Genomic DNA, 12904 nt, shown 5'->3' with positions numbered 1-12904 from the left:
ATTGTATTGGCCCTTTCTGCACGATAGAAACATGACAAATATTTTGATTAGTTTGTGATAAACTTCTGCATCATTGTTAATATTCTGAAATTAAATAGAAAATTCCACCTTGCTGAGTCATAAGATGCATCCCTGGCCTTCTCTCAGTGGGTCAATTGTACAGCTGATGAGCCGTCAAGCAGGCTAGGCAGTGCTAATGCCAATCTGTCTGGAGGTGTCACCGAGATGCACAGCACAAGTTTGGAACTACAGACATACCATATGTAACCCTTCTGCCCGTCAGAGTTGGCAGCAACAAGGGCCGGGTTCAGTATCTAGGGGTTCCATTCCAATAACCCAATGCAAAACCTGCTCGAGCCCCCGCCCAGTGACCTGGGACAAATATATATCACACCCGCTGCGCGCCTCCAAGAGGCAATACTTCCCCTCTCGCAAGCACAGAGTCTGAGTGTAGCAAAATCCTTTCAATAACAGAGAGAAACAATGTGGCATTATGTTGGGGAAACACCACCAACAGGATTCATAACACAACCCCTGAGCAAAAAACCCACCCCAAGCAAACTGGGGCATGTCCTTCCCTTTGGTTCTTGAGTCCAGCAACCCAAAGTCCCAAAAGTCCAACAACCCAAAAGTCTCTGTCCCTGGTCAGTGCAGCGTGCCAGAGTTTGAAAATTTATCTGCAGTTTTACCTCCCAACCTGGGTGGAGATGGGGAGGGTTAAGGGGCACCTTACGTGGTACAAAGCCGATTGCCCCACCTCTCCATGGGGCTCTGCTCCGCCCCACCAGCTGTCCCACGAACTGCTCCACTCTGCCAGCTGTCCCCATGAGCCGTTCCAGCCGTCCCACAAACTGCTCTGCTCCACCAGCCACTCTGCTCTGCCAGCCATCCCATGAGCCGCTCCAACCGTCCCGCAAACTGCTCTGCAATATATCTTCAGCCCCCCCCCAACACAACACAACACAACACTCCAGTGATTTCAGCTCTTAGTAAGTTTAGCTCTTTTGTGATTTCAGATTATAGCAGGGGAGCCTCAGTGCTGGTGCACCATCGGCCCAAAGTGAATTCAACTCAGTAGCCTGTAACTAGACTCCTAATGGAATCAAAATTAGCTCTGATAATCCACAATGGAGAGAGGAGGAAGTGCAATTAGCACATAAGCCCCTCACCCAGGGGCCTATGCTACCAGGTATTAATACCTATACCCTATCCTACACCTGCTCCCTCTCAATTCACTGAGTTTTAGAACCCATGTCCCTTGCCTAGCGAGTGCTACTTAGTTGATGGCCAGTCCCTCCATCATAACAAAAGGCCAAGTACAGTTCCACTGTCCTTAATTCATATAATCAGGATAATAACAATTTATTCTTCCTGCCCCAATAACAGAGAAACTGGGGATCCCACAGCAGCCAAAGTGACCATTTGGGCAGCTATGGGCTCATTTTATGCGGGGTGTGTGTGTCTATGCAAATGAGATCAGCCCCTGAAGTTCTTTTCCACAACTTGCCACAACTCACCACCAGATGTCAGGGTGGAGCTCATCCTGACTCTGCTTACACATACATAACTTATACAGTAACTCCTCACTTAACGTCGTCCCAGTTAACATGGTTTCATTGCTGATCAATTAGAGAACATGCTCATTTAAAGTTGTGCAATGCTCCCTTATAATGTTGTTTGGTAGCTGCCCGCTTTGTCCATGCTTGCAGAAAGAGCAGCCCATTGGAGCTAGCTGGTGGGGGCTTGGAACCAGGGTGGACCAGTAGCCCCCCTATCAGCTCCCCTAAGTTCCCTGTGCGGCAGCTGCCCAGCAAGCTATCAGTTGCTGGACAGTTCAGCTGGCCCTCCCCCCCTCCCTTGCCGTGTGCTGCTCCTGCCCTCTGCCTTGGAGCTGCTCCTGGGAGCCTCCTGCTTGCTGTGCAGAGAAGGTGGGGGAACAGGGATGCTAATGTCAGGGTGTCCCCCTCCCCCACTCCTGCCCCCCCACTCCTGTACCCCATCTCCACAGAGTAGGGATGGGGTGAGGGGGACAAGACAGGGTTCAGGATGGAGGGAGCTTGCTGGCAGCAGCTGCTGTCTCAATTTGCTGATCTACTTAAAAAGGCAGTGTACTTAGAGTGGCGTCAGCATACTTAAAGAGGCAATGCCCATGTCTCTCTCTCTCTCTCTCTCTCACACACACGCACACGCTGTGTGTCTCTGTCTGTCTCTGCCATGCTGTGTCTCCTCCCTCCATTCGTGCTGCCTTGTAGAGTGGGAGGATACATTAACAACAATGTGTTAACCCTTGAGGGCTCAGCCGAATGCTAGTTCATTGTTTAGCAGTAAGGCATTCCCTGGGAAATATACCACACTCTTCCACCCTCTGACTCCACCACCTCAACCAAGCTTCACAATCATCATCATTGCTGTGTACAATATTAAAATTGTTTGTTTAAAACTTATACCATGTGTGTGTGTGTGTGTGTCTTTTGTCTGGTGAAAAGAAATTTCCCTGGAACCTAACTCCCCCATTTACATTAATTCTTATGGGGAAATTGGATTCGTTCAACATCATTTCGCTTAAAGTAGCATTTTTCAGGAACATAACATCTAAGACTTTGAATGGGAAACCATCAGAGGCAATAACAATCAAAACCACTTACAGGTAAAAAAAATTACAAGACAGGGGTTTGCCATGTCTGTGAATAGAAATAAAAGGCTGTTTTCAGTATAACACACAAGAGGGAGAAGAACTCTGACCCATTCATTGAGGAAACCCCTCAACAAACTTAACGCTTGAGTGGCTGAAACACTAGTGGTGTCAGGGAACTGACACCCAGTTACCACAAGACTCCTTCTCATTAGATGCAGGGGGTAACAAAGTGACTCACAGTCCCGGGTGCCCCAAGAACCCTCACAACTTGTGAAGGAGTATTTTGTCAACTGCCACTCACATAAAACCTGCTATTCTGCATTAGTTAAAAAAAAAAAAGCATAACATATCAGTTGAAAATAATCACGTTAATGATAAACTCACAGTAAATAAATCAACAAATGCAGGAACCTCTTATAGTCAATGATCTTTTCTTTTGGGCAGTGTGATAGAGCAATCCACCAATGAAGATGAGAGAGTCTACAAGAGTTAACCTGCAAAGGTATCTCAATTAAAACCATTCCCTAACACTTACATTAAGAATAACTATTAATGGAATGATGTCTAACTGAAGGGAAGTCTCAAGTGGGGTTCCACAGGGATCTGTTCTGGGTCCGATGTAAGTACAGAGAGCATATTGATCAAGTTTGCAGATGACAAAGCTAGCAGGGGTTGCCAATACTTTGGAGGATAGACCTAAAATTCAGAGGGAGCTTGATAAATTGGAGAACTGGGCTATCGACAACAAAATGAAATTCAGGAAAGACAAATGTAAGGTGCTACACTGAGGGAAGAAAAACCAAATGTAAAAATACAGAATGGGGAAAACTGGCTTGGGAGCAGCACTGGTGAGAAGGATCTGGGAGTTGAGGAGGATCACAACCTCAATGCAATGCTGTTGCAAAAAAAGCAAATGCAATTTTAGGTTGCATTAACAGAGGCATAGCATATAAGTCATGGGAGGTGATAGTACCTCTTTACTCGACGCTGGTTAGACCTCAGCTGGAGTACTGTGTCAAGTTTTGTTCACCAACTTATAGAAAGGATGTAGAGAAACTGGAAAAGATCCAGAGACAAGTGACAATGATGATGGAATTCAAGCCATATGAGCAAAGGCTGAAGGAACTGGGTATGTTTAGTTTGGAAAAGAGGAGATTAAGGAGGGATATGACAGCAATCTTCAGATACTTGGAAGGCTGCCATTAAAAAGATGAAGAAAAGTTGTTCTCTTTGCCACAGAGGGCAGGACAAGAGGCAACAGGTTCAAACTACAGATTAGCAAATTTAGATTAAATCTCAGGAAAAACTGCCTAACTGTAAGTATTGTAGGACAATGGAACTGACTGCCTCAGGAGGTTGTGGAAGCTTTTTCACTGGAGGTTTTCAAAAGGAGGCTGGATGTCTTGGATGGTTTAGACACAACAAATCCTGCATCTTGGCAGGGGTTTAGATTAGATGACCCTTGCAGTCTCTTCTAACCCTGATTCTATAATTGTAAGGGAACTAAGGGATTAAGCACAATCACAAACTTCACCGCTTTTTGCTCAAAGTGCAAGGCATGCTTCTTAAACCTATCTTCTCTAACATAAAAACATAGCAGTGTCTACATTTTAAAAAACTCCTACAAAAACACAAACACTGCACATTTAATTTTTCCCCTGGGGAGAAGATGAGAGAGTACAAACTACATATGACAGAGGTTAGTCACAACACTTAATGTACTTCTGGAAAGTACTCAAATACTACAGTTATGAGTGCAATATAAGAACCTACACAGAATAGAATAGAAAGGGAAAGAGAAAAATGAGGTGCAAACTGGCACTGAATTGTGAATTCTGCATTTGTTTTTTCCTTTTTTGAATCACAGATACAAACAGGAATAATACTGCTTTCTAGTATATCATATAAACAAACATTTATTTAGTGCTTGATGGTAAGCTGAATTCTGATGTTCAAAGTCTATATATTAGAGTTTTTAACAAGCCTAAACCATATTGTTAGGAACAGTCTTATTGTATACAGCTTTGAAGAGAAATATCAATTGATTTTTTATAATTAAATACAATCATTTTAACATGTTGATATCTAGTTGCAAACTTAGTAACCATGATAGAACCTTGATGATGGTTACAGATTAGCCTTCTTTTCTATTTTTATATAGCAACAGCTTTTGGAAAGAGCTGGATTAGATGTGAACCCTCTGGCACTGTCTATTCAGCATTTCAGTGTTTTTCCTCATCCTTATCACCCTGATGATAGAGGTGCTTTTCTATTTATGCTATGCATATTTAGTTTGGGCACATGGGAATTACATACATCAAAGTCTTTTTACTGCACCGACTAATGTCCCTCTTGCACTGGTTCATGAGAGAAGAGCAATTTGACTATTAAAGTGAAACAAAAATATAACCTTATGGATGTTTGAGCTTAAATAATAAAATACTTAACTCAAAAGAAATGTGGCCCATACAGCATAACTTATTTATGTACAAGTTATCTTCATGTCGTCACTTTTCCACAGGCCCATCTGGTGACATCTGCAGTCTTACAGCAACAAACAGGCCTCACTATCTCCATTTCTCTCTGCTCATTTTTGCCTCTTACATAGCTCTGGTAAACACTGAAAAAAGTGAGGGGAACTCTTCTTTCCCAGGCTTCTCCCTATATACACAATATTAAACTGATTAATTTGTTTTCATATGGGGAGTTCCCTCATTTCATACATGCCATCCACTCCAAACTGAACTCGCAGATACAGTTTATAGGTGGGCTGAAAATAATGTTCCTATCCTGCAAATATTTTAAAGAATTCAAAATTTTTTCCCCATCTCAAATTGGGACAAAAAGTAGAAATCTTGAAAATATTTGTGAACCAAAAAAACCAACAACCACCCAACATTTTTTTGTTTCAGATCAATTAAAACATTTTGTTTTGATCATTTAGAAAAGTTTCATTTTTATTTTGGACCTTTTTCTTTTTTTAAAATCCTTTTTCAGTCTAATTAACTTTATTTTCTAATCAAAAAGTAATTTCTAACTGGAAAACCAGAATTTTTCATGTTGACAATTTCTAAACTTTTTTTCAGTTGGGGAATTTATTGAACTTGACCCTGTGGCATGAACAGTTTTGGTTTTGACAAATAGACAGTTTTGATGAAAAACAATTAAAGAACTCCAGACCAGTTCCATGATATTGTGCTTATCCATGTGGGCTGATACTGTAAGGCTCATAAAAGTTCAGAGTTCATAAAAACCATGCTTGATTTATGTAAATATAATTTAGTAGCCTTGCTGACACAAACAGTGGAGGAGCTATCAGTGGCACCTTTATTAAGTATTTATTAAACCCTCTAAGAGCCCTAGTTATGGATCAGGGAGAGAAATATAAAGAGGGTGGGTTTAAATTTAATAAGCAAAGGGAAACTTTTTGGAGAAGTGAACACCTATACACAAGAGATGAACCAGACTTCTGGCATGGAACTCTGCACACGTTTGGGGATATTATTTAAATTAAGAGCTGGAGTAAAAGCTTGACACGGTGGAGGAGTACCCGGATCATACAAAGACATGTGCTAGGGATGTCAACAAACAACAACAAGGTATTTCTGCATCCAGTAAAGAATAGGACAGAAATTAGAGCTGAGCTGGAGGGGAAACAGATGGAGATCATGGAGGTAAATTCTGGAACAACAACATATTAAGAGATTTAATAACAACAGGCTTATGGCCAAAAATTAAACCTAGAATACCTATATAGTAATACAAGACATTTAAATACAAAAAATGGTGAACTAGAATGCTTGGCAATGGAATAGAACCTTGACATAACAGGCATACATTAAAACATGATGGAATGTATTATTATAATCTCAAATTGGACTGATGAGGCAATCTTTTTACTCCTAGAAGATTCCATACAATCTAATGAGATAAAATTTCTGACTGGCAAGGATCATGGAGTAAAATCCCAAGCAATAGAAATCTACAAGTATGGTTACACTACCAGTCTCCTAATCAGGAAAAGCCTGTTGAATGTACAATGCAGAGGGAGATCAGAGGCAACTAAATCTAATGAAATAGCAATAATAAATAACTTCATTTACTGCACAAAAAACTGATCAAACATCCCAATCAGACATGATTTAGTGAAGCAATTTCTCAACACATTAAAACATTACTTCTTGAAACAGCTGATTTTCCAGCGTGCAAGAAGAGAGGCTATTCTTGACTTAGTCATAAGGAACACATTGAAGTCTGTTCTAGAAGTAACCATAGATAAGCTACTAAATGACAGTGACCACAATATGAGTTCCATATCCTCAAGGCATGGACTGTACCAGAAACTAGCATTTCTACACTGTACTTTTTAAAATGGCATTTGAAAAAAAATTATGAGACTATTCAAAAAGTCCCTTAAGTCAAAAATGAGGCAATTAAAATTCTTAGGCTATATGTACACTTACAACACTACAGCAGTGCCGGAGTTCTCCTGTTGCTGTAGCTATTCCATCTCCCCGAGAGGAAGTAGCTAGGTCCACAGAATTCTTCCCATCAACCTTGCACTATCTAAACCGGTTAGGTCAGCTTTCACACCCCTGAACAACACAGCTGGGTCATCTTAACTTTTTGGTGTAGTCTTTGCTATAGATTCAGCATGTAGACCAGCTGAGTGATAGAAGATAAACATACCTCTAAACAAAGAGAGCAGAAAGACAAGAAAAACATTTGGTTAAATAGCCATAACTAAAGGTTACTTAAACTAAACAGATATTCTTCAGAAAATGGAAATCCATCTTTAGTGAAGTCATAGATGGGAGCATAAACTACACCAAGTAAAACATAAATAAAAATTAGGAATGCTATGTGGTAATTGAAGAGGATACAATCTCACAATAAACATAAATAACAAGATTTCTTTAGGTATGTCAGAAATAGAAAGCCTGTGAGAAAATGGGTTGGCCGGCTGGACTATCAGAGAGTAAAGGGAGCAATTAAGGAGGATCAGTACATGGCAGAGATGCTACATGATTTATTTGTATCATGCTACACTGCAGCTACCTATCTCAAACCAAGTCTTTTCAGTTAATGAAGTATCATCAGAGACTATGATATCAATAGAGGAGGTGCCAAAACAAACTGATAAATTGAGAGCACTAAGTCACCAGGACTGGATCGTATTCTGACAGTCTTGTCCTAATGGAATCCAGGAATAAAGGCCCAGATGATCCACAATGGTATTCATGTGCCTAATTCCCACTGAGTTCAATTGTAGTTAGGTGCTTAAATACCTTTGAGGACCTGGGCCAAAGTGACTGAGCTGCTAGAAAAATATGCACTCTGTTATTTAAATTATATGCTATACCAGAGGATTGAAGGTAGCAAATGTTGTATCTCTCTTTAGAAAGGAGGTTGTGGGTGGAAATCTTGGAAATTAGCAAACCTTATGTGAAGCTGATAGTAGGCACCTGAGGAAAGGTTTAGTAATCTACCCCAGATATTAAGACGAATAAATTATAACAGGCAAAAAAAGAGCTATGATTGGTGGTACAGATTGTTGGGCGGAGTCACAGTAGCCTTTAAAACTGGTTCTGTTTCACATGGTACTTAATTTGCTAAAAGAAAGCTTGGGGGAGAGCGTGAGTTTGTGTTACATGGAAGACAAATGCAATTTAGTATAGCTGAATATCAAATACAGCTCTGATTTTACCTGTGGCATTTAGAACGTAATTCCTCTTTGTAAAGGGAGTGGAATGAGCTACAGATATGGAAACTCAGTCGTGGCCCGGCTATTTTGAGAACTGTTGCAGGTTAATAAATAATTGTAAGTAAATCTAAGAGGTCTTGTTGTTGTATCCCAGCCTCTATTTTTCAGTGTAATACCCACCTGTTTGTGGGAGGTGGGGTGAGTATACATCAGTATCTTACTACTAGCTGGACGTATTTCTATAAACTGTTTGATTTTCCCATAGCCACCAGCTGCCCTCTAAATGTCGAAGGTGGGAAGGATTTACCTCCCTTGACCCTGCTGGAGTTGCTCAGCCCCCGAAGGGCAGGCAGTAGGTAGAGTGCTAATGACAGCAGGACACGGGCGGGAGGCAGTTGCTGAAATATGCCCCAGCGCTAGGACCCACCAGCTCAGCATCCGCCCTCAGAGGGCGAGCAGGCAGAAGCGAACACCCGCCGGGCGCTGCCACAGTGGGCCCCCGAGCACGCGGCCCTACCTAACAGCGGCGCCGCGCACCCGCCGTCCCTCCGCAAAGGGCCAAGCGCACGCGGCCCACCCGCTCAGGCGGGCGCAATGCATGCTGGGAGTTGTAGTAGCGGTGGGCCTGCCACGCTCCTGCCGCTTAGCGTGCGCTGTAGACAGTGTGCCAGCAGAAGTTGTGGGGACGAGGGCTTATGCCACTGCAGTCGGGGGAGGGGGGAGTGACCTTTCCCGCTCTAGCCCCACGGAGAACGTTGCAGTTGAAGTTATAGGGTGGATGTAAACTGCCTGACACATTTTGGGGATATTCTCTCCCCACACGCCAACGGGTACGATCCGTTGTGTAGTCTTCCTTCTACAGCTATGTAAATGGTATGGCCCGCTCCCCCAGCAGGCGCGGCAAGCTCCATAGTAGATTCTGCTCAGCCCCATCCCCCAACTCTACGCTCCCTCCCTCGCCACTCTTAGAAGCACTGTTCCCATTGGCTGCGGCTCGCCGCTTTTGCCAATGAGGAAGCGGCTATCATGGAGGAAGGGAATAAATACAAGATGGCTGCTCCTATAAAATCAGGCGTTGGGCTTCTCCCCAGCGATGGGCGAATAGAAGCTTTAAGCCGTGCTTTGAGGCCGCTCCACTGCTACCACCCACACTGCCGCCACCCCCGGGGGCCAGTGGGACTCAGCCGGCAGTCAACGCGCTCAGCCGCTCCCCATCGTTATCCGCTGGGGCCGAGGTCGGAGTGTGGAGCCTGAGAGGCCTAGGCCAGGCCCCTGTATCCTCCTTCCTGGGAGAGCAACGGCGGCCCCTGCCTGCCACCCGCTGCTCTCATCAAACCCGGCCCAGGTTCCCTCTGGCTATGGCGGTCTCCAGGTCGGTATAAGCCCGGAGTGGCGGGGGAAGAGGGCGGCGGCCCATGGGCTTCAGTCCCCAAGGCAGCCTCTGGTGTGTGGGGCTGAAGAGGTGACTCGCTCCCGCTTCCTGATCGCCTCCTTAACCTCTTGAGGCCCCAACGGGGCATTATCCCTGACCAGCAGCATGCGCCACTTGCGGCCTCCCGTGTGCTTCTGGTGCTGCTGCATGGCCCTGGGCGCGGGCTCAGTCCATTGCATGTCCACCGGCCGGGGCAACTGCACCCCAGGAGCAGACCGGAGCCCTTAGCTCAGTAAAGGGTGTGTGGACCCAGACCCCTCCTTCCTGCGATAAGGGTTTTTTCCCCTCCCAAGATGTTATACGCACTGTCAAAGGATGTACGGGCCACCCTTAAGTGTTCCTGCCGAAGGCTGGTGGAATCCTGCCACATCAAGGTAGCCCACCAGTGTATTGGCACCGATGATGCTGGCCTCGGGAGTTGACAGGAACCACTTTGCTTTGTCTGCCTCCTAGTATACCAATAATAAAACCATAGACTTCCACACCAAGAAGTGATTAGGGAATCCTAGCTTTCTAGCTCCTAGGTGATATCTGTTTAACATACGTGAATCAGGGTGTGCTGGGGTTTAAAGTGTTTAATTATACAACTTTAGTAAAATATTTGTATATTATAAAAGTGCCTATGAGTCTCAATCATCCTTTGAACACAGAAAAACTTCACAACAGGATGCTTTCCCCCCCCCCCGTTCTAACCATTACCTAGACGTTTTGACAGTGGTGATGAGATTTGGGGATAATCTACATAGCTGGTACCTCTACATTTTAAAACTTCTGTAACAAAAGTGGATCCTAATCCAAAGATGTACATTAAGTAGGTAGTGATGTTCATATCTTTGTCCATACATAATCTGGTCTATTAGAATATGTGAATTTCATTCACCACTGAAAGCTGTTGTGAAACATGAATTCAAGTCTGCAATATGGGTGTCTTTGTTTCTAACAGCAGTGAGGCCATTTGATTTGACATGAGAAGCTTTGAGGTTGACAATGTTTCATGACAATTTTTTGGTTATGTTCTCTACTGTTCCCTTCAAAACAATTGTTTTGTATTGGAATTTTGTCCAAAATTTAAAGCACTAGGAGATTATTTTACCTTTTGCAGTGAAATTTTGCTATCAGATGCCACATGTCATTTCCAACACAGCAATGTTATAATCCCTTTATTTTTGGGGCAGTCACTGTAAATAATTCTTCTGTTACACAAAAATTATCCTAATTACTTTATTTGCAATGTTGCAGATAACTGGAATATTAAGAAATAGCTGAACAGTAGATATGTATTTTAAAGCCTTGTCTACAATGAGGATTTGCTTCTGTTCTAAGCTTCAACTGCTTGTAATCGAATGTGTTCCCTGTGTAGACAAGTATACAGAAGTAGTGGAGTATTTGTGAGAGACAGTCCAAGAAAAGTTGGTAAGGAATCACTTCAAGAGCCAGTAGTGCAAAGGAACTGCATATTTTGAAACACTTGTAACAGTTTGGCTGTCCCTGTTGTCTCCAATGTTTCAGTCTACATGCAAAAGTGATACTGTATAAGTTTGGCCTCAGCACATTCTTACAATAGCAGAAACATCACACAATGCAGATCATATACAGTAACTCTTATTCTGACAAGTGACCTTTCCTTGAAGTTAAATATAAGAACAGGAGCATTGTAGCAGTCTGTATTACACCTGACAATAGAAAACCATGTTTCCAAGAGTTCTCACTTCTGAACCCAGAAATTTCAGCATGCTTTCCTTTCAAACTTGTATGAATATATAAATTGTTGGTGTTGATTACATTAGGTTTGGTTGCTTAGTGTTATGGTCTTTACAAGCTTCATTTATCTTAAGAGATCTGAACTCTCCCTGTGGATAGTTGTGGTTAAAAGTATGTTTTTTACATATGTATTAAAGAACCAAGATTACTGTTCAATTTTAACTATAAATGGGGGGAGGGGGCGGAAGCAAGTCTGGCTGACTTAATATCTGTCTAGGATAATACCCGATATTAGCCTTAGGGAAGTTTCTGGCTAATTTAGTATTAGAACCTTATTTCAAAATGATATCATATTCCTGTGTTTGCAGCTGATTTGCTTTTATATTTTCCTGTACTTCAAAAACAAAAGATTGTCAAGAACCTTGCTGTACATGTGAAGATTAGCTTTGAATGGTGGTTGAATGGAAAAACCTTCCTAAAATCTTGGCTTGTCAAAACTAAACTCTGGATGGATGGTGAGAATCTGTAAACATTTTTTGTCAAAACCAGATTAGGATCTTATAATGCTACTATAGCTAAAACGCATTTGCTTTGTAAAATAATGGCTAGCACTTATGGAATGAAGGAAATGGATTTTTGGATATTAGTCCATGCTATTGGATGAGTGGTGGTGTGTGTCACCAGAGTCTACTGTCTTCTAGAAATTTTGTTTGTGGCAGAATCTTTATAGAGTCTGCTGTTTATTTCATTGTCTTGGTTTTTTGGGTTTATTTATTTAAAACAAAGTAGCAGAAGCCCCATAACAAAAGTAAAACACAGATTATGTGCCATATCTCCTGAAATAATACACACAAGTAGGGGCTACCCAATGGATGTCATCCCCAAGAATAAGTACAAATGGGTGTTTAGGCAAGATAGCCTTCCTCTCAGGAGACAAACACATGTTGCTACAGTGCTCCCTTCTCCAATCTCCAAGAATAAGCCTTGAACAGGGATAATTTGATGGGAATTCTCTTCTCTCCCTGACGTCTCCTTCCCCATTCGCTGTACAGGGCAGTGTATCTGGGTAATAGAATTCTTTCTTGGTAGAAACAACCAGTGCGATAGCAAGAAATTTGTTCTTCCTCTTCTTTCTCACTAGGCTTGTACACAAATGTGAGCATGGTAGGAACCCCTGCTTGAGAAAGGAATTAGGAACTCGTGGAACTGGGTGGCTCAAGACAGGGACTAATAATGGGATACAGCAAATCCTTTCACCTTAGTCATTTGCTCAAACCTGCCCCCTGTTATGGTGACAGTCATTATGATGTGGTGATGGTTTTGGTGGTCTTTGTGATTATAGGTTGCCTAGTGAACATTTTCACATCACAAACCACTATCACTGCAAAAAGGACACTATATTCAGTATTCTTGCCAGATTTCAGCGGTGTCT

General features: G+C 42.6%; 1 protein-coding gene across 2 annotated transcripts in view; it reads left to right on the top strand.

Moving 5' to 3' along the window:
- The first annotated feature begins 9442 nt into the window (after window positions 1-9442).
- Window positions 9443-12904, top strand: part of BTAF1 (B-TFIID TATA-box binding protein associated factor 1) — a 95829-nt gene continuing 92367 nt past the window's right edge. For both annotated transcript variants that reach the window (XM_074959097.1, XM_074959096.1), the window contains exon 1: window positions 9443-9711. In XM_074959097.1, the coding sequence (XP_074815198.1) occupies window positions 9698-9711 (14 nt within the window). In that variant the 5' untranslated portion in view covers window positions 9443-9697. The remainder of the gene's footprint in view (window positions 9712-12904) is intronic.

The sequence above is a fragment of the Natator depressus genome, chromosome 7 (assembly GCF_965152275.1).
Source record: "Natator depressus isolate rNatDep1 chromosome 7, rNatDep2.hap1, whole genome shotgun sequence".
NCBI lineage: Eukaryota > Metazoa > Chordata > Testudines > Cheloniidae > Natator > Natator depressus.
Note: the sequence above shows the minus strand (reverse complement) of the source record. Positions and strands in the feature narration are given on the sequence as shown.